This window comes from Brachycentrus maculatus, unplaced genomic scaffold (assembly GCF_059751285.1).
Source record: "Brachycentrus maculatus isolate JH-2025_06_01 unplaced genomic scaffold, ASM5975128v1 h1tg000589l, whole genome shotgun sequence".
Taxonomy (NCBI): domain Eukaryota; kingdom Metazoa; phylum Arthropoda; class Insecta; order Trichoptera; family Brachycentridae; genus Brachycentrus; species Brachycentrus maculatus.
Window position 1 is genome coordinate 1,410,947 of NW_028281329.1, and position 20,920 is coordinate 1,431,866.

Here is a 20,920-nt window from a genome sequence, read left to right on the forward strand (position 1 = left end):
ATTTTGTTTTGTTAAAAATTAATCGACTATTGCGTTTGTACAACATACCTATATAAAAGTATAAATATTATAACAACACTTGAATTGTTCAAGTGTTTATAGATGGTTGATATTCAATTCAATCTCGTCGACTTATCTCAGCTAAATAATAACGATAAAAGGTTAAATAAACCAGTAACGTCATATATTTAATATTGGAATATTTATATCTATTTAGCCGTGTAAAAACGGACGACACGTCTTATCTCGCTCAGTAACTGGATCGACTCCGTTCTTCGTCGGTTGTGTCTGTTTTACTTCGTGAATAATTTTACACAAGTTCCTACTTTCCAACGTTCAGGTACGTCCACCAGTCAATATTAAGTAATAAGAATCTAAGTTACCTATCTTCTATTTATCATTTTGTCTGAGGTTATTCAAATTACGAACGTTGAATTTTAATTCCTGAAATTCGGAACGCTAAATAAAGTTGGGAACATTTTGACAGCCGGTAGGTACGTGTCATGAATTTTCGCAGCACATTTAACACTTTTTAAGTTCTTTAAATATGAGATCTACATTATCAACACGGCAAAACAATTTTTCTTCAGTAATATGTCTGTAGTTTTACATAGAATGTAAAATTCAATATGTATTCGTATATATATACTCTCAGGTAAAGGCTGGAATCAAGAAACTCGATCCAAACATGGAACAAAACAAACTCACCGCTTGTATACAGATCGTTAAAGCTTAAGACGCCCTTGCCCTTAGGCCGATATGGATATACATATAATAAAAACATCCGAGTTTGTATTTGTTTGGCTCAACATATTTGGTTTCAGCTCTTCCTATCTACCATCAACCGAGGTTAGTTTGTATCTGCAGGCATGGATGATATCGGAAAAAAATAAATAAAGAACTTAGGTTGATTTGAGCATCCTGTGATTTGAATGAAAAAGTACCAAATAAAATCATATGTAATATTTTTTAATTTTTATTTTTTTACATTTTTTAATTATTATATGTATTACAGCATTTTAGGCATGGCCTGTGTTAAGCCGAAATACTTACATGTTAATACAATTATTTATTTTAAACATTACATTCAATAGATGCAATAGCAATAATAATATATGTTTGTAACAGCCACCTCATCCTTACTTTAAGATATAAATTGAAAAAAAAATTATTTCATTTTCAAGTACCTAGTACATATTTATAAAATGGTAAAAAAGTAAATCTAAGTATTAAAGAAATCTCTTTCAATTTACCCACTTTAAAATATACTTGTGTAGTTATCTTCAATTTTTATATTTGGATTATTTTTGCTAAAATAATATTTATTTTAATAAGGTATGAGTATTAAAAACAACTTACACTTCATGTACATTAAAAAGTTAAAAAAATATTACTGAAACGGGTATTTTTTTTACATATAGCAAACACACACACACACACACACACACACATATATATATATATATATATATATATATATATATATATATATATATATATATATATATATATATATATATATATATATATATATATGTATGTAAATATAAATATATGTACATATTTAATGTCATTTTTTATTACTTTGTGTTATCAATGATAATCAATCGTGACAATACGTTTTATCCAATAATTACGCAAAGTATTGGTTGAAATAAAATTTGCTGCGTTGTGAATGATTATTATTGCACAATACTATCGCGATCATGTTACATATTTGTTAATAAAATATTGTTACGCGCTTTTCAATAATGCTATATTGTTAAGCGCTTTTTAAAAATGCATTCGAGGCACAGTAGGGTAGAAACAGTTCCAAATGACGAAAAACCCAATGGACGAGATCCCCTTAACCTGCTTTTTATAAACGTTTTTGGTTTGAAAATATCTATACCCCTTAAAATTATTGATGTTAACTAATTAACATGCTTCTCACTTCAGATAACGGTGAAATATAAATACATATATACTTAATTAGTTTAAAAACATTATCGCATTTCTGGTTTCGTTATAGGTATGTGAATATATGATTTTATTACATAAACTTGAGTAAATCGCATATGTTTATTTTGAACGCAGATTCTTAAGGAAAATAAGATTACAATGAATTTTTTAATAATTATCTTTATCTTTAAATGTATGTTATTTATTAATGTATGGCAGATTGGGTCTAAGCGAATTACTATAATATTTATAAACGAATCATACAGTTGAACTGGGCTATTCAAATCATTTTTTACATATAAATGTGGAGTAGACTGAGATGAATTATATCACTATTTTTAAACTTAAAGTAAATTGAATCACTCTTAGTAAATGCTCTTAAATTATTAACACGTCTAGCTTTTTTTACAAAATGTTTCTATCCTACACTGATTTTTAAGCTACATGTGATACAAAACTTTAATTTGACGTGATATTATATTGAGTACCGTAAAGTGGGTATACATTGCACCAAAATACTGCATTTTTTCAAAAAATTGTCTATTCAGATCAGGTTTTTTACTTTTTCTGAGGTTTCAACTATTGCAATGTAATAACACATATACCTGTAACATGTCTGATACGTTTTTAAATTTTTATCTATTTTGCCTGTATTTTTTTTTTATATTTATATTTTGGTGCAAAGTATCCCGGGGTAAAGTACAACTTTGCACCATGATATTTTCTCTACACTTTTCGTACTAGAATCCAAATTTATGCAAAGTAAAGGCTATCCTACAAGTTTTGTTGCACCTTATGAAGGGTTTTGGCTCACAGTTCACTAAATGCAGATTATAATATTGTATAATTATGGAAAAATAAGACACTTGATAGAAATTCAAAAAAATATATATTGAAAAATCTAACAAAAATGTTTTTTTTTTCAATACTGAAGGTTTAAAATTATATAAAATAAAAAGGTGGATATTAAAACATATCGTACTATATAGGTAATAGGAATTAAAATTAAAATAGGTCTAAATATGGTCAAGTTCCGGGACGGTAAAGAAACCTCTTTTAGATTGCATTTTCGGTTCTTTTATGGAACCCGCTACATCCTTCCAAGAATATTGAAGAAAGTCATCCTTCATCGGCCACTTCCACGATTTGAGACTCTCCTGCATGGATTTAACAGCTCTGTCTTTCTTTATTTCCAAAATCTGTCCCGGAAATTTTTCTCCTTCATAATGAAATACGACATATTTTCCCACCTTCTTTTTTACTGGTCCTAATGAAACGGAAGAACAAATACGATAACTGGTTTCAGTCATCGTTTTTGTTCTTTTCCCTCTTCCTCAAAGCTTCCGTGTGAACTATAATCAGTTAATGCTAGACATGCTGGAAGTTTCGATGCGGAAGGTGGGATCATTATGTAGTTGGTTCAGGTAGCATTTGTGTCTCGTCAACGTTCATTTCGACATTTGGATCGTGAGCAATGCTCTTGCCTGGTTCTATCGGTATCGTTTTCCTGCGTTTTAAGACTGAATTCTTTGGGTTGAATCTGTTTTCTTCCAAAAACTGTTGAAAACTCTGGCGCACGTCATCGTCATACGCTTTTAATGGCAACCGATTAAGCAACTGACTAGTTTTAGCAAGAGTCAAGGTTTTATGTCTTTGCAAAAATGATCTTATCCATTCAGAGCCTGGTACGTTGTTCTTTAATATTCGTACTCTTCTGCCAAATCTATCCAAAAAGGCTATTAGAATGTAGCGAATGTTAAAAGCACTCACTGGGAAACCGTACTCACTCATGTCTACTATGCAGTTTACGAAGGATTGCTCTTCGCCCTTGTCACATATCGGAGGTTTTCCCACAGGTTTTGTGTGCTGACCTTTGAGCTTATAGTTAATCGTCCTTCTGGGGATTTTGAAAATTTCTTCAGCCTTTCTTTGACTGATTGTACCATTTCGAATGGCCTCCAAACACTGCTCCACTCTCTTCGGTGTAAAATCGCAGTATCGTCTGGCATAAGGCCGCTGTTTGTGTGTTCTTGACATTTTTGAAAAAAATATACCATCAGGAATTAAGTAAGTACACAAAACCAATAGATATTTAGCAAACATGTCAAGTTGTATTAGTCGTTTTACGACTTTTCATCAAATTAATTAACTATGGCCTTTTGTGGATACTTTGCACTTGGTGCAATGTTACCCCAAATGTGGTCAATACAAGTCAGTTCTTAAAAAAATATTATTTTTACATAAACTTGACAACGTAACTAAAAAATATAGCATTTGAGAAAAGCAGGGCCTATCTACCTACGATTTAGAGACCACTCACTTGTTGTAACTAGTTTCAGTATACTGATTCCACTGGATTTTTTCGGACACAATTTTCAGACAGAAAACTTTCTTTACGTTCGGACAGGAAAAACGCATTGAAGCAATAGCGACCGACTGTTACTTCTGTAAACTAAAAAGTAGATTGAAGTGCCATCTATCAGAAACAATAGAAAGTAGAATGAAAAATGACATGTATCAGAGATGACCAGCTCTACAATTTCTTTACAGAAGGTGGTGCAAAGTATCACCCATGGTGCAAAGTATACCCACTTTACGGTACTTATTTTTATTAGATTACTTCAACATTCAATTTGCCACTGGTAGAAGAGGATCATACAAAGGGCTACACGGATCCCAGATTTAATTTTAAACTGATAAAACGTTTTTAACTTTTAAGACAAAAAGTCGAATTTAAAAAAAATATTCAATTTAACCAGAAAAATTAACAAGTCTACATGGTGCAAAACATAAAAATAAAATAAAATTGCACTCCCTTTTGCTTTAATTGCCATAAATATGTAAGTATACATATTTTTTCATATAGTCGACTATGAGCCAAAAAAAGTTTATAGAAAACTTCTGCCAATAAAAAAACGTCGGCCAATAAAAAGTAGGGTAATAATAATGAGTCAGTGAATCTAAATATTTATTGTTTCGGTTGCAGGATGTTGCAAGATATACCTTCTCTCGAATCTTTGGTGGCGAAATGTAGAGAAAGTTTTAAGAAACATTTCGGGGTCGAACCTACTATAGCAGCATGCGCTCCTGGGAGAGTGAATCTTATTGGAGAACACACAGACTACAACGATGGGTTCGTCCTCCCTATGGTAAGATATTTTTAAAATTAAAAATCTTTATTTTATTCATTTCATCATTCACATAATTACAAATTATAATAATGTGACCTCATTGAAATTTCCCGTGCCGAGGGCACATTTTACAATATGTATTTATAAAATTTCATGAAAGAAAATTGTTTACAACATACAATCAAATACGACATAGCCAAATGATGCGATCTATTTCAGATCTACCCACTCCCATTATCTATTTATGAATAGTTCTTTCATATTAAGTTTCTATTTTCAATGACTTTATGGATAGTGGAAGCATGTTGTTTAACTTGCAAAATAATAAAAGTTCTTTTGATGAAAAGAGGTATGCCTTAGTTTTTGTTTTTCTAAGTATCTATTTCTATGTTTTGGATTTCGTAGTTCTATGTACATTACCATAAAGTGTATTAATTGTGAATTGTGTGCTAAGAGGTGTTTTAAAAAAATGTTATGTGAGAGTAATTCTTAAATGTGAGGATTGTTTTAGCATATCGTAGTCATTCAGGAGAAAGTGACCTAGTGCATTTTTTTTTTATAAAAACGTGATTATTGACTATTTGATATCTTACTAGCTTAATATTGCCCCGAAAAAATCCTAAAGCGATTTTAAACTTGAAAGTATAATATATATACTTGTTAAAAATTATTAACTGCATTGATGTTTATTTTCTTGCCAAACAAAAGTGACTAAAAATGGCCCTCCTGAACATTTTACGCTTTGTCAATCACTTTCTCCTGTACGACTACGATATATTGGTTAACCTGTCATATGTTGTAATTTGTAGAATATTTCCTCTATGGGAGTCCGTCGCAAAATTTATTTGAAAAAAATATTTTTGGGCAAAATTAACACTTTTTTATAATATTATTCGTACCACCCAAACCAATAATCCCATACTGTATAAGAGACTAACATAAAGCCTAGTATTTTTTACAAATTATTTTGTAATTAGGATGTTACCAGTTTGCAAATACCATTTTAAGTTTTTGTCTATTTGTAAACGTAAATATTTTTCTATTTGTACATCTAAATATTAAGCTACTTTTGTTAATTCAGGGCGGTTTCATGTATTGTTAATGTTAATATTGTATTCAGTAATGGCCTTTGGGGATAGAGATCGACAATGAACGAGGAAATGTACGATATAGGTGTCTGGGGGTCTAAAAATGGCACTTGAAAAAATTCCTCCCCTTCCCGTTCTACGATTTTTATTGTAACCAACAAAGTACATATTTTCAGCCGTCCATATGACGTTAAATGAAAATATTATTTTCAAGGGTTCGCACGAGGGAGGCAAGGCGTCAAAGACCCGAAATGATTGTATTTATACCACTCTCAGATAAAAAGCCCCACCTTTTGAATTTTGAAAAGTGTTTACAATAGAAAATTAAATACAGTAAACAGTAATTGTAAAAATAATAACCATTTTCAATTTTCATTAGTTGTCTATTACATATTACTCATATTGTATGACACTGTCATAATAAAATTAATATTTGTTATTTACTTCTTGAGGTGCCGTACTCGCTTGTTCATTTTCTTTGGTCCTTAGAGGCTCATGTGGCCGTCTGCTTAAATTGATCTATTACTTTGCAGTATAAAAGATATAAGTGTTGATCTTTCATCAAAGAAATTGATATAGCCGATAAAAGCGCTTGCTCCTGATGTAGAAATTATTACTAAGTAAAGCCACCGACCGTCACAAATGAAGGATAAAAGCATATCAAAATATGTACAAAATGTTTTGTTTTTTTATTCGGGAAAAATAATAATAAACTTATCTTAAAATACAGTAAAAAACTATAACTGATCATTACGCCGCATCTCCGCAGGGGTAGGCAGAGAGAATAATACGCAATATTCTTGGCCTCTTAACTTTCATGCATCTCCTCATACATACCCGATGACTATTCCGACTCCCTGATCTGACTACTTTCTAGTATTTGAAGTACTTGATCGTGCCAAATTTTCCTCGAACTTCCTCTTCTTCTTCCAACTACATTCGCCTCATATATATTTTTTACCGTTCTTCGCTTAAACATTCGTTTTACATTTCCAAACCGTCTCAAGATACCAATCTTGATTTCATTGATAAAGCTTATCTTGCATTCTTTCCTTATTTGACATAATATCCCTATCATACATAGTTTTGCCGCACATTCGTATGAAAGATTGCATTTCGGCTAAAAAGCTGTACATCGTATTTCAGGGGGATATGGCGAAAATTTATGTACAAATTCCTTCCTCGAGAAATCTACTAAAATCAATTAAGAAAAAGTGGATTTTGAATTAAAGTTGGTTAAATAACGGATTTACTGTGTTATTGAAAACTGGATTTTTTTTTCAAAATCATCAAAGATCCATGAAATCCTAGAAAATTTGATCGACTGAATAAAAATTATATTTGATATATATATGAATGTATTTTAAAAATATACTATTGTTTTTATTATTTACGTGCAGAGTTCTAAGTCAGTAAAATTTAGAACTGACGACTTTTATGTGCAAAATTAATTTATTGATCAATTAATTTTTCTATTTTTTCAATTTTATCACCACGCCAACTTCGCAGTTAGAATTTTATGATTCAAATACGACGGATATTGGAGTACCTTTCAGCAAACGATTTCTTGGAAAGTATTTCTCATTTTCAATTGTATCGAACAACAGAAAACTGTAGATGTGCGATGGTTGTTTACCGGTGAGTAGGTACAAAGAGCCGCTTGTAATATGAGAAGTGTACTGTACACTGTGTTTGCTGTTACTTTGCAATTTAACTGATGCACTTTTGTTTCTTTAAATGTGCAAAATTACCAACTTAGTTACAACGGATATGCCATACTTAAAGTGACCATACGTCCCGTTTTGAACGGGACCGTCCCGTTTTTAGATAGCCTATCCCGTTGTCTCCAAGTAAAGTTTCGGGACGTCGAAATGTCCCGTTTTCAAAAAAAGAGCAAAACAGTAACAATTTTTAAAAAAAATTGCAAAAAATCGGCGGTAGTTTGTAGTATAGCCGTTTCATATAAATTTGCTTTCATAATTTTTTCATTATAGGTACTTATATATTATTTATTCTTTTAATTTTCTTTGTCAACGTTCCTTTTCTTTTTATTAATACATAAAGCTATGAAAAAATACGTACCATTTTCTTGAATATACATACTATTACGTGAAAATTGGAAGATGTCCCGTTTTGAGGACAAAAATAAATGGTCAGTTTGGCCATACTACAAAATGAAAAAAAAAAACGTTCAGGTCATGCAGTCTAGTACGTAATCTATGGGTGCTTGTGCACTACACGGAATTTTACCGTCCGGCAGTCTAGTTTTTAAAAATAAAAGCGACTACGACAGTTTAGCGTGATCGAATTTACGCGCAACGTGTTCACGCACCGATCCGAAAAAAGATGGACAAAAGCACAAGCCAATCATCGTTTTAAAACGCTAACTGACGTGCCGAACGGTAAAATTCCGTGTAGTGGACAAACGCCCTTAGGGATAAAAGCCCTTAGGATTGGCTTGGATTGGCTTGTGCTTTTGTCCATCTTTCTTCGTTTGGTATCAGAAAAATATTAAATGACATTTCAATGAAATATTTGGCGGGAAATTGTGAATTCCTTGATTGGACTATGAACTCAACCTATGTTGGTTTGTGTCAAAAAAACTTTTGTAAAGAATTTAATTTTATAACATAGGTATATTACATATATATTTCATATAATGGCAAAACGAATATGTTTCACACATTGTTTGTGGAGGTAATCGAAATCTAAGATAACCAAACTTCAAAGTTTTCATTTTTAGACCCATGTGTTGATACCAATTTTATTACAAAGATTTTACTTCAAAATAAATAAAAATTATAATTTTGTATACTGTACAATAACCCCGAAAACATAATTTTTAGTAATAATTTTAAGTTAAAGTTTATATTAATTTTGTAATTTTTTTCATCAGGCATTGCCTCTAGTAACTGTTGTGGTCGGCAAAGCTAATGGAACCAATTCCTGCAATATTATGACCTTGGCCGATGTTGACGCCAAAGTGAATGAAAAGACTACATTTGACCTACCCAAGGAGAAAGGGAAGAACTGCACACTTAAACCGGGGATGCCTCACTGGGCCAACTATGTGAAAGGAGTTGTCGCTAACTTTAACAGTAAGATCACATTTTTTTTAGATTTAGGCGCTGAATCCAATTTCAATATACCATCTACTCCACTTTAAAGATAAATTGAGTATAAATAAATACATTTTTCCACTTCACTCTGCTTGTCTGTTAGTTAATGCTTATTTTTATAGAAATAAATTAATTAGTGTTCTATAAAACTTTCACATAAAATTTAAAAAATTTCAAAAACTTATTTGATTTGTTATAAGGATCCAATTTAAATATATATACCATCTACTCAACATTTTGAGTGTGTCCAAATACTTGTTCACAAAATCTGGATTATCTCCAATTACAGGAGTTATTTTCATATTATAATATAAGAGTTTCTGCTTAATAAAAAGCTTCTTTACATCTCACCAATAGATGTCTCTAGTGAAGTTTTAGTGATTCATGAACAAGGTTTCTAAATTGGTTCATATATATAGAACTTCCAAGAATTTGAGTGGTGTGGTTGTCAATAATGGGTAGAATTGGTGAATGTTACACGTGTGTAAAGTGATCACTCAAACCAGCCTATGACGGTCGTAAGCCCCGTAAATGCCCAGACTTCCATATTCTTCTTCATCTTTGATGAGATGTCAAAAAAAAAAAAAAATAATACCATCTACTCCATCTAAAAGATATGCTGAGTGTAAATAAATACATTTTCCACTTCACTCTGCTGGTTTTAATGGAAATAAACCAAATAGAGCGTACTATAAAATCTTTACATAAAATAAGTTCTTCCGGTTTTTGCTCCAAGAATTTTATAATTCCATTCATTATGAGCTGCATTGTGAGTCCATCATTCTAGGAAATGTGTGGCCAACCCGCGGCCCGCGGGACGCCCTTACATGCGGTCCGTGGTCATGTATGACGAATATATTTTTAAACCAATGATATAAATGTGATACACTGTTTGATACAGCAACAAAATTTATGCGCTCAAGTATTATCTATGAGCCAAGTCATGCATGTTGTTATAAAAACCGTAAACTATATCCGTTCGCATTCTCTTTAGCATTGTCAATTTAAGGCAACCTCGAAAAATTTCGAAAACCAATTAAGGTGTGCAATTTCAACTATTGAAATAGCTTTAGAAAAATTAAGTAAAAGAAATTAAATTAAAATCTCGCACTGAGTGGCCATTGATAAATGGGTTTTATTTAAAATAAAATTGGTAATATTGTTTGATTTATGTGTCCTAATTAATATTTTTGACTGTTAAAATTTTTCAAAATGTTTATTACTATACTGATAATATTTTTGTTGGTTCAATGTTGGTTTCCTTCTCAAATCTGATCATAGTAATGTTTTTTTTTTCTTCACAACTATCCTGATTGTATTTTCTGATTACAAATACTTCAATAAGTTTGAAATTCGTTGTTATATTTTTTTTCTAGTGTCTGTATGCGGCCCTTGGGAAAATTTTAGGTTATCGATGCGGCCCGGGGTGCAATTTGGGTTGGCCAGGCCTGTTCTAGGAGATCAGCAGTTTTTTAACATTCTTATTTTGTGTTCAAAATAAAAGCAAATATTTCTGTTTGTCTATCTCAGAAATAAGAAAAATGATTTATTGATATATGTAATTTATTCTATTTTAGATGAGGTGATTGGATTTGATATGACAATATGCAGCACTGTTCCGTTGGGCGGAGGACTGTCCAGCAGTGCAGCATTAGAAGTGGCCACATTCACATTTTTAGAAGCACTTACTAATTTTACAGCCAAGTGAGTTGATTGGCCAGTTAACTGCTATCTATCAGGTCCTGGGTTTGATGACTGGTAGGGCCACCATGAATCCTTACAGCACTGGACCTAAAAATATCCATGGTATATGGATACAACGCTTAGCAAGTCCTGGAAGAATCGATTGAAAAAAATACAAGACTGTAAAATGAATGAAAAACATATTCTGAAGATAGCAAAGGGCTAGCAGTGTTAATATGGAATATGAGTGACACAATTAACACATTTCGTACGGGAAAGATATTTATACCCGTTCGGTCAACTGATACTCAAGGATGGGAAGGATATTTTTACCTTCCGCACCGGTCTTATTTCAAAGTCAGAAAAGAAAGAATTATCCCATGTTTATGTTTAAATATTTTTACCAATCTCGTTCTAAGGTCTTAATCACATGTACATAATTATCAAATCCCGTCGCCAGCGGTCCGTTGGCATAATTAATAAAAAGAAAAAAATTATGCATTAAATTTAAATCAAACACAGATTTTTTGATTCTACTAAGTTGTATTTTATCAATGAAAACACACAAAAAATTTGTGTTTGATTTAAAATTAATACATAAATTTAAATGGAGTTCTAAAAATTAAAAGCCAAATAAATAAATAAAAAAAATACTCATCTGAAATGTGTCAAGTAATGCACGATGAACTAAGTATGAAATTATGTATGTTTCAGGCCACAGGATAAAGCTTTAATTTGTCAGAAGGCTGAACATGAGTTTGCTGGAATGCCCTGCGGAATAATGGATCAATTTATTTCGACAATGGCTACAGAAAAACATGCTTTGTTGATTGACTGCAAGTAAGAAAATATCAAGTTTATCTTCTTCAAATCTTCTAACCCATACTACTAAAATGTGTCACCTTATAACAAAACTTCGAGAGAATAAATTAATTCACTATTAATATGCCTTTCAGAACTCTCGATACAACACTCATTCCTTTAGACGATAAGGACGTCGTATTTTTAATAACCAATTCAAACGTCAAACACAAGTTAACCGGAAGTGAATATCCACAAAGAAGGGCACAATGTCAGAATGCTGCAACTCTTTTGGGAGAACCCTCTCTGAGGAATGTCAAAATGGAGGAACTCGACGGTAAGAAAACAATTTAAAGTATACAAAACTGAATTCATTGACTAAATATTATTATTGTAATGATTTCAATATTTATTTTATGAATGTGTTACCTTTTTACAGTGCTAAGAAACCTAAAGGTAGATCAGATGACTATCAACCGTGCTGAACATGTAATATCAGAAATCAGAAGGACAATTGAAGCTGCTAAAGCCTTGAAAGATCATGATATAATAAAGGTGAGATAATTATAATATGTTGTCTACTTCCGTGGTGTACTGGTGAGTGTGTTTAGGTACCGTGCTAGAGGTCCCGGATTCGATTCCCAGGCGGAGGTGAAGATAAATATAATTGATACTCTGATATTAATTTAATTTTACATTGGACTAGTCCTTGAAGTGCAGAGGTGATCACCTTGTCTTCATGTAAGTAACAATCAAGAAAACACTGCATCGAAACGACGCGGTGGTCTATGCACCATTGGGTGTGGATAAAGGTTATTCTCTATACTCTATACTCTTTAGAGTATTCTAAATATAAATTACTTTTTTTTTCTATTCCCACATAAAAAAATCATTTCTGTTAAGAGATACTGTAATTAAAAAAGTAATTACACATATACAGTTTACTTTTTCACTTGCCAATAGATTAACCGTCGTCAGTTTATCCTCCGTTGTCAGTTTATAGTAACTCGGGCAAGGATTTTGTGTTGCATTAATGAGTCCGAGTGCTGCTCGGGCAAATCGTATTCCAACATGGTGGTATGTTTTGATTTGCTTGAGCCAAATATATTGGTTTTTATTGATTTACCCGAGCAGTGTTTGGGTTCGAGTTGTTTGGTGATTTCCTACTCTGACAAATTTACTTGCCAAAATCTGACTGTTAAGTGGTTAAAAGGCAAAAATATTATTGCTGTTGTTTTAAAACAAGTTTTTTGATTTTGCCAGATGGGGAAACTAATGAACGAGTCTCATGATTCATTGCGTGACCTTTTCGAGGTTTCATGTCCTGAACTGGATGCTCTAGTAGATATAGCGAGGTCTGTGGATGGAGTTCTCGGTTCAAGAATGACAGGGGGAGGATTTGGTGGATGCACCGTTACATTGGTAAGATTCTAAGGATTTATAAATAAAAAACGGTAATAAGTCACACAAAATATTTTATTTCCTAAATATTATATTTGAAAGAAAGTACACATATTAATAAATATCAGGTGATAAGATTGAAAAAAAAAATTATGGTTACCTTTTGGCGCTATTCAAACATCTGACATAATTTAGCAAAACATTTCCAAATTTATCATTTTGATTTTATAAACATATATTGTGTACTTGAACATCTAGTAACATATTTTTTTCAAAATATAAAATGAGTATTCATTTAATTATTTAAAAAAAAAAATTATACTTTAAAAAGGTCATTATTAACTGAAGATGTTTGAATATTACAGTAGGGTGAAGATATGAATATGCTGTTAAAAGGTTATCGCATACTTATCGCCTTGGCACCTTATCTCACCGACTCAACTCAGTTTTGATTTATTTATATGGAGCTCCATACAGCACACTCATAAGCACCTATCTTCAAAGTCTTACCTTAGAAATTGGAACGACTCAAGTTGAGGCGAAGGTAATATGGTGCCGAGGCAATAAAAGTAGAGCGGTCCTTTGCCTAATAGAGATTTACAAAATCAGATCTTCATCTAAATAAGAGACCAGTTTTATTTTTCTTCCTATTTTTAGATGCCTATCTTTTCCTTTCGAAACTTTCCTGAAGGGTTTCAGTTTGATTTGTTCCAATATGTAAGGTGTATCTTCAAAGTCTTACCTTAGAAATTTGAACCACTCAAGTTGAGGCGAAGGTAATATGGTGCCGAGGCAATAAAAGTAGAGCGGTCCTTTGCCTAATAGAGATTTACAAAATCAGATCTTCATCTAAATAAGAGACCAGTTTTATTTTTCTTCCTATTTTTAGATGCCTATCTTTTCCTTTCGAAACTTTCCTGAAGGGTTTCAGTTTGATTTGTTCCAATATGTAAGGTGTATCTTCAAAGTCTTACCTTAGAAATTTGAACCACTCAAGTTGAGGCGAAGGTAATATGGTGCCGAGGCAATAAAAGTAGAGCGGTCCTTTGCCTAATAGAGATTTACAAAATCAGATCTTCATCTAAATAAGAGACCAGTTTTATTTTTCGTCCTATTTTTAGATGCCTTTCTTTTCCTTTCGAAACTTTCCTGAAGGGTTTCAGTTTGATTTGTTTCAATATGTAAGGTGTTTCTTTTCAGGTAAAAAAATCCTCAGTGGATAAACTGATCAAAGCTATTAGCACAAAATACATTGGAACTCCGACTTTCTACGTTTGTTCACCCGCTGATAAAGCAAGAATCATTCCTTTAGCTTAATTTTTCTAAATTTAAACTACAAATATATTAAAGGATTTTTCATATACTGACAATGTATCTTCCGATAGATATAATGTTTATAATTAAATCAAGATATGTAAATATAATCTGTTATAGAAATAATAAGATATATTTGTCAAAATATTGTTATGGAAAATAATTTAATTAGTCTTTAGCTTTATGACTTTTGAACTTCTTAATACCAAACCTAATTCTAAAACATCATTAATAAATATTATCTAATAAATATTGTAATTTAAACAAACATTCCTTGATTAAAGTGATTTAAAATATGTATTAAGTTACAAATTTTTGTATGTAAGCTTATTTAAAATAAATGACAGTTTAAAAAATAAATTAGTCTGAAAAATCAACTAGTGACTTGTATTATTTCACTAATATATACTTCAGAATTTTGGATATTTTGCGTGGCGAAATTTTTGTAAAAAGATACTACCTCAAGCGTGCTTATCATTACTTTTATGGTAAAACTCATCATATTTTAATGAATAAAACTCATTAAACACAAGGATGGCCAGATCTCCCTTACCATGTAAAAAAAAAACTTATGCTATTACTATATTTTTATTTTTGTTTCAGTAGATATTCCATATTTATATTCTATGAAATTTTCTTAATTAAAATAATTTTGGTAATCAGTATATATATATATATATATTAAAATCTATTTTTTTTGGCGTACCATCACTAAAATACACAGAGAATGTTTATGGTTTCAGATCTCAAAACTTAAATTTATAAAAGTTGTGAAATTATTTAACAAAAGTGATACATACAAGAGTCTACGAGAAAGAGTAAGAAACGCTAGGATAAGGAAAATATGCAAGATAGAAGATGTCGTTAGATGGGGAAGGCAACGAAGGAGACAATGGTATGCACATGTGAGGAGAATGGAACCATCCAGACTCCCCACATTGCACTGTACGGCCAACCCCGGGCAGACCACCAAAGAGATGGATCAACAGTTGGGAATCGACATTGCAGGAGACTAATCCCTCTTAAAAACAGACCACAAGGCCTGCACCAAGAAGGAAAAGATATAAAAAATTACAATAAATATTATCAGACACTTATCGCCTTGGCATGGTATCAACAAACATCATGGTAACTTGATTTGGGTCAATTTCTAGTAACATGGAAATCTATAAAGCAATGCACATTTCAAGCGCAATGGAGTGTTGTGAATGCCTCACCCTCAAGATCGGAATGAACTCAAATTAAGGCATTAGCAGTTAGCCTAGAAACTTTATTTTCATTATCATTTTGAAATTATTATTTAGAAAATACATACAGATTACACAATATTCTAAATAATACCACAAATACTGTTATTTATTATTATCACACAAATACTAGTTTTCTAAACATCTTAGTAATTTACTCCACCAAGTTTGGCACGGTATTATAAAAGTTTTATGTTTATGTATACACAGCTAGTAAAGATATATATTTAACTGCATTATATCTATCCATTTGATTGTTATACAATCAGGGGAAAATAAATACTTTTCTAATTTTAATAGACTTGTATGTTATATTAAAAATAAAATATACATATTCAATAAATATTTACAGATGTACAAATCTGTCTATGAATAATACATATTTGGCAGAAGCAATTTAACATTCTTAAAAAATATATATGTCTTAGTTAAAAATTTGGTAAAAAACTAAATATATATTTTTTCTATTTTAAAACAGAAACATTTTAAATTTTTTTTGTACATATCTATGAATCTATTTATGCTTATATATGCAATTATAATGATTTAAAAAAATACACAGTCATGTCCGTGACAGCAAAGAAACAATAAATATCTCTAATTTTGTTGTCAGTAGACAATGTTTGAAATAAAATGTGCCAATCGCATCCACCTTTAACCTTAAGTTAACAGTGATCTAATTATGTAGAAAATGCATTTTGTGAGATAAAAGGGAGAATAGTATGTAAGTAAGAAGTTGTTAACAATCATTTATTTAAATGACTAAGTGGAAGATATAATCTGATTAAAAATGGAATAAAAGGCAATGGGCAAAATTTATTTTTTATTTTTTCAGCAGACATTGAAAAAATGCTATTTTATGACTTCAAACCCTTATCCGCACCCCAGTGGTGCATAGGGCACTGCATATAAACGCAGTGTTATCTTGATCATTAACACATGAAGAAAAGGTGATCAGCCCTTCGCCTCAGGTACCACTCCAGGGTGATATTGAATAAATATTAGAGTGAAAAAAATCACTTATATTTATTTGACCCCCCCCCTGGGAATCGAACCCGGGACCTCCAGAATGGTAGCCGAGCGTGCTGACCATTACACTATGGAGGCGGGCAGATTTATGACTAGGGATCAATATTTAAAAAAAAATACATGTTATTTTATATTATACAATAAACCAAATTGTAGCCAAATTGTGGACTTAAGTGTTGCAATAATACTGGTCAAGATCGTTATAATTATCATTTACAGGTTTAAATTGCATTACTGCAAATTCTTGACTCTTTTTATTATGTTCAGAGGATACTGATTGCCCATTACCTTTTATGGAGCCAATATAATCTATGACATCAAATGGGATCTTTAATAGCTACTACAAACAAGCCATTATTAATATTCATTTCAAAAGCCCCAAGCTCCTGAGTTCCATGCTGAGAAAAGCTTTCATTCCGGGATCTTCAATTTTCTCCAAGATTTTCTGAGCGATGACAGGGTCTGCTGAAGCCATTTGTTTGGATAGAGCTTCTGCCCACGCTATGTACACACAGTTAGCGCAGCCAGACATACAGCATGTGGTCGGTGGATCATCAATTGAGACCTAATGAAAGTAAACACTATATAATAAAAGTATTAAAAAAGTTCTGTGCGATATCACCGAGTTTGTTTAAAAAAACATAATGCAAACCGTCACACGAGATTCGGTTTCATGCTTCATTACTTATTGCAATTGTTCATAAACAATAAAGTGAACTGCTGAGTTCTGAAGAAATAAATATTATTTGGACATTGTTCGAAATTTTTATAGTAATACGCAGCTGTTAGCTTAAAGTATTGGCACATAAAACCACTTCTTTTTTAACACATTGTGATAATTAAAATTTTACACAAATATTAAGTAGTCTAATATAGATAAAGTTTCAGCATAAAATAATGGGAGATTGTAGATAGCACATTTGTGCGGCTAACTACATTCTCCCATTATGTTCTCCTGTTTTCTTTAAAATTATTTGACTGTTTGTATCCAATCACTTGAAAAATGTATTTTTTTTGTACAAAAAATAATTTAAACTAATTATTAACCATTCTAACCTACTCACTGGCTCTTCGGGTATGTACATCGGTTTAGTCGGCTTATCCTGGTTGGTTATGAAGCTTTTTTCATTTCCATTATCACTGTTTAGTGCCATAAACCTCAAAAATGATACAATTCTTGTTAAACAATGATTTTTTTTGAGAGAGCAGAGACAACCAATCGTCTAAAAATATGAATTGAAACATTTAAAATATTAGTATGTACATTTAAATAAAGACAATATTATAATGGGTGATTTTTTAAGACCTATCGGTTTAAAAAAAAAAAAAAACACATTTAATTCAGAAAAATGCATGAAATCTTTATTTGAATCAATAGTGCGGTCCATATAATTTATTGTTTGAAAATTATTTCATTCAAATGTTGACCGCAGCTGCGCCTCAAATGGTCCATCCGCTTAGTCCAATTTTGGCATACACTTTCCAACATTTCGGCCGGTATCTCACGAATAAATGCTTTAATGTCGTCTTACAATGAGCCAGTCGAAGCGGGCTTGTTAGTATAGACATGAGCCTTAACATAGCCCCACAAAAAATAATCTAAAGGCGTTAAATCGCACGATCTAGGCGGCCAATTGACCGGTCCCAAACGTTAAATAAACTGTTCACCGAACTTGCCTCTCAATTGGTTCATTGTTTCGCAGCTGTGTGGCATGTGGCACCGTCTTGTTGAAACCACATGTCATGCAAGTCAAGCTCTTCCATTTTGGGCAAAAAAATGTTGGATATCATTTCACGGTAGCGCTCACCATTCACAGTTACATTGCGATTCGCATCATCTTTGAAGAAGTACGGTCCAATGATGCCACCAGCCCATAATCTGCACCAAACAGTAACTTTTTCTGGATGCATTGATAGCTCTGTATTTCGGTGTGTCTAACAATGTAAATTTGGTGCGAAATTTAGTCACAATAGCCCGAATAGCCGCTTCAGTGGGTCGATTAAACTCCTAGAGATATCGGCCGAAATGTTGGAAAGTGTATGCCAAAATCGGACTAAGCGGATGGACCATTAGAGGCGCAGCTGCGGTCAACATTTGAATGAAATAATTTTCAAACATTAAATTATATGGATCGTACTGTTGATTCAAATAAAGCTTCATGCATTTTCCTGAATTCAATGTGTTTTTAAAAAAAAAAACAATATCTCTTAAAAAATCACCCTTAACAAGACCATATTGTAGCTTTTTTAATTTTCCGTAAGCAATTGAAAGAGCATAATTTTTTTTTCACAAAAATGTATTTGCTGCACTTATTACTTCAGTGAATAGAGTCTGGGTAAGTTTTTTTTAAAAAGCAAAACATTGTTTTTTTTACATCGGAGAGAATGTTATAAAGGGCAAATGTTTTTAAATCGTATTCTAATTTAATAATGACTCATTTCAGTCATTTCTGCTCGTTAAAATGTAAAAATACAATTTAAAACATTAACCTCTTATAATGTTCCCTCCAATAATGCAGTACATATTTCAACGTTATAGGAGTGGTTTAATATACAGATAGAGAAATAAACATCAAGTTAAATAGCAATAAATTTACATTACACATACCAGAAAATAAGAAAATGCGTACGCGTAAACGCAATAAGAAATGATACTAATTTATGATAATAAAAATAAAGTAAGTCTTACGTTCATCAGACAGCAAGTAATTCGCAATCAAGTAGCAAATTATACATACGAAGTTACAAATGTATCAAGAGTGGAGCAAAAAACCGTATTTTTTTTACCACCTAATAGTAAATAACCATATAACAATAACACTGCAAACAAGGCTATAATTATGTAACTAATTAAAAACACAAGAATATTCCAAAGAGGATACATCTGTCAGCCGTCAGTCAGATTTATTTCGAAGAAAACCACAAAAGGTTATTGATTACCACAGACTAACAATTTATATACACAAAATAATAAGGTTTTTTTTTTGTTTAGCCTGATATATAAAGGTCTAAATACACATGCTATATTTGAGCAATTAAGCATACTATATTTGATCAAATGCTAGAAATGAGCATGCTCAAAAATTGACAGCTGTTTGATTTTCGGACATGCTACTTGCAGCGAGGGTGGAAAGGGATTTGTTTTGAGCATGTATGAACAGGTTTGCTTATAAGCATACTAATTTCAATCATGTTTATAGTAGGGTTTCCTGCACGATTTCGCTCCAAAATATCTTGCTTGGGAGATGAGAAAACATTTAATTTTGTAAGTTTATATCAGAACAATGAAATTCTCTAGAATCAGCAATCGCCTCTATTTAAAAATAATATTGAGAGAAATAATGCATTTCAAAATTTGATAACCAACATGAATGACCGAATTCTGACTATAAAAATTATAAAAACAAACATTATGAACTTGAAAATTTTTCAGTTTTAAGACGCATTCCGTTGCAAGCAAAATAATGATTTTATTCAGTTTCAGGCGAACTATTGCATTGTTTTCCATTTTTCACTACACTAAGCCGACAGAGAGCTTGCCAGTAAATGTCTTGTGTGTCTGAGTATTTGATTTGAGCATGCTTATTGACGACCATGCTCAAAACTAGCAAGCTTATTAGTGTATGTATATCTTTACATTTATGCAATAATAGTGGATAATAGACAATATTTTCAAAGAAAAATAAACTGTCAGTTCAAATTTCGTGAAGTTACCAGTGTTGAAAATCATCAAACTTCATGGCATAATCGAACAGGCGTTACCGGAAATAAACCGCCCCGTCATTTCCAGGGGGGGTCGACTCGTAAACGTCAGATTGTTCAAAAAACGACCAGAAAATGACGAGACACACTAATACACTAACAAAAACACCAAAACGGGAACGAAAAATACGAGATACCAACAAGTTGTTCAAATATTTCAAATAAATATGGACAGACTATGGTTATAGACAATTATCGATAGAAAAATAGAAATCCGTCTATGAAGAACTTTATAATATTGAGTATTATGCCAAAGTTAAAGTTAAATTTTGCGTATGAAAGTGTAGTTATTTTTACTTAACACAACGCTCCCTTGAACTTCTGCAGCACCCCCCAAATGCTAAAAATTTAAAAACGCCTAGCCAGACTTCCAAAACGCCCACAAAGGGGCGCTGGCACCCCCG

The 20,920-nt window shown here is 31.9% G+C and overlaps 2 protein-coding genes across 3 annotated transcripts; one reads left to right on the plus strand and one right to left on the minus strand.

Moving 5' to 3' along the window:
* Positions 1-201: 201 nt before the first annotated feature.
* LOC148301254 (galactokinase-like) lies at positions 202-14,855 on the plus strand. Its single transcript, XM_088273611.1, has 9 exons — positions 202-340; positions 4,928-5,090; positions 9,057-9,258; positions 10,857-10,983; positions 11,677-11,802; positions 11,919-12,100; positions 12,203-12,318; positions 13,027-13,185; positions 14,365-14,855. The coding sequence occupies exons 2-9, from the start codon at positions 4,929-4,931 to the stop codon at positions 14,479-14,481; spliced, it is 1,191 nt and encodes a 396-aa protein (XP_088129737.1). The 5' UTR covers positions 202-340; position 4,928; the 3' UTR covers positions 14,482-14,855.
* Positions 14,856-16,421: 1,566 nt separating this feature from the next.
* On the minus strand, positions 16,422-19,876 carry LOC148301255 (oxidoreductase-like domain-containing protein 1). 2 transcript variants are annotated; one of them, XM_088273612.1, is made up of 3 exons: positions 19,444-19,876; positions 17,819-17,977; positions 16,422-17,319 (listed from the first exon to the last, which is right to left on the minus strand). In XM_088273612.1, the coding sequence occupies exons 1-3, from the start codon at positions 19,447-19,449 to the stop codon at positions 17,119-17,121; spliced, it is 366 nt and encodes a 121-aa protein (XP_088129738.1). In that variant the 5' UTR covers positions 19,450-19,876; the 3' UTR covers positions 16,422-17,118. The 2 variants fall into 2 exon arrangements, with proteins under 2 accessions (XP_088129738.1, XP_088129739.1); XM_088273613.1 differs by having other exon boundaries at positions 16,975-17,319; positions 17,819-17,912; positions 19,444-19,538.
* Positions 19,877-20,920: the final 1,044 nt, after the last annotated feature.

Coding starts and splice junctions, on each gene's coding strand:
- LOC148301254 (XM_088273611.1), top strand. CDS start 4,929: ATGTTGCAAGATATACCTTCTCTCGAATCTTTGGTGGCGAAATGTAGA. Junction 12,101..12,202: donor CAAAATGGAGGAACTCGACG/GTAAGAAAACAA, acceptor ACCTTTTTACAG/TGCTAAGAAACCTAAAGGTA. Junction 13,186..14,364: donor GTGGATGCACCGTTACATTG/GTAAGATTCTAA, acceptor GTTTCTTTTCAG/GTAAAAAAATCCTCAGTGGA.
- LOC148301255 (XM_088273612.1), bottom strand. Junction 17,320..17,818: donor TGTACATACCCGAAGAGCCA/GTGAGTAGGTTA, acceptor TACTTTCATTAG/GTCTCAATTGATGATCCACC.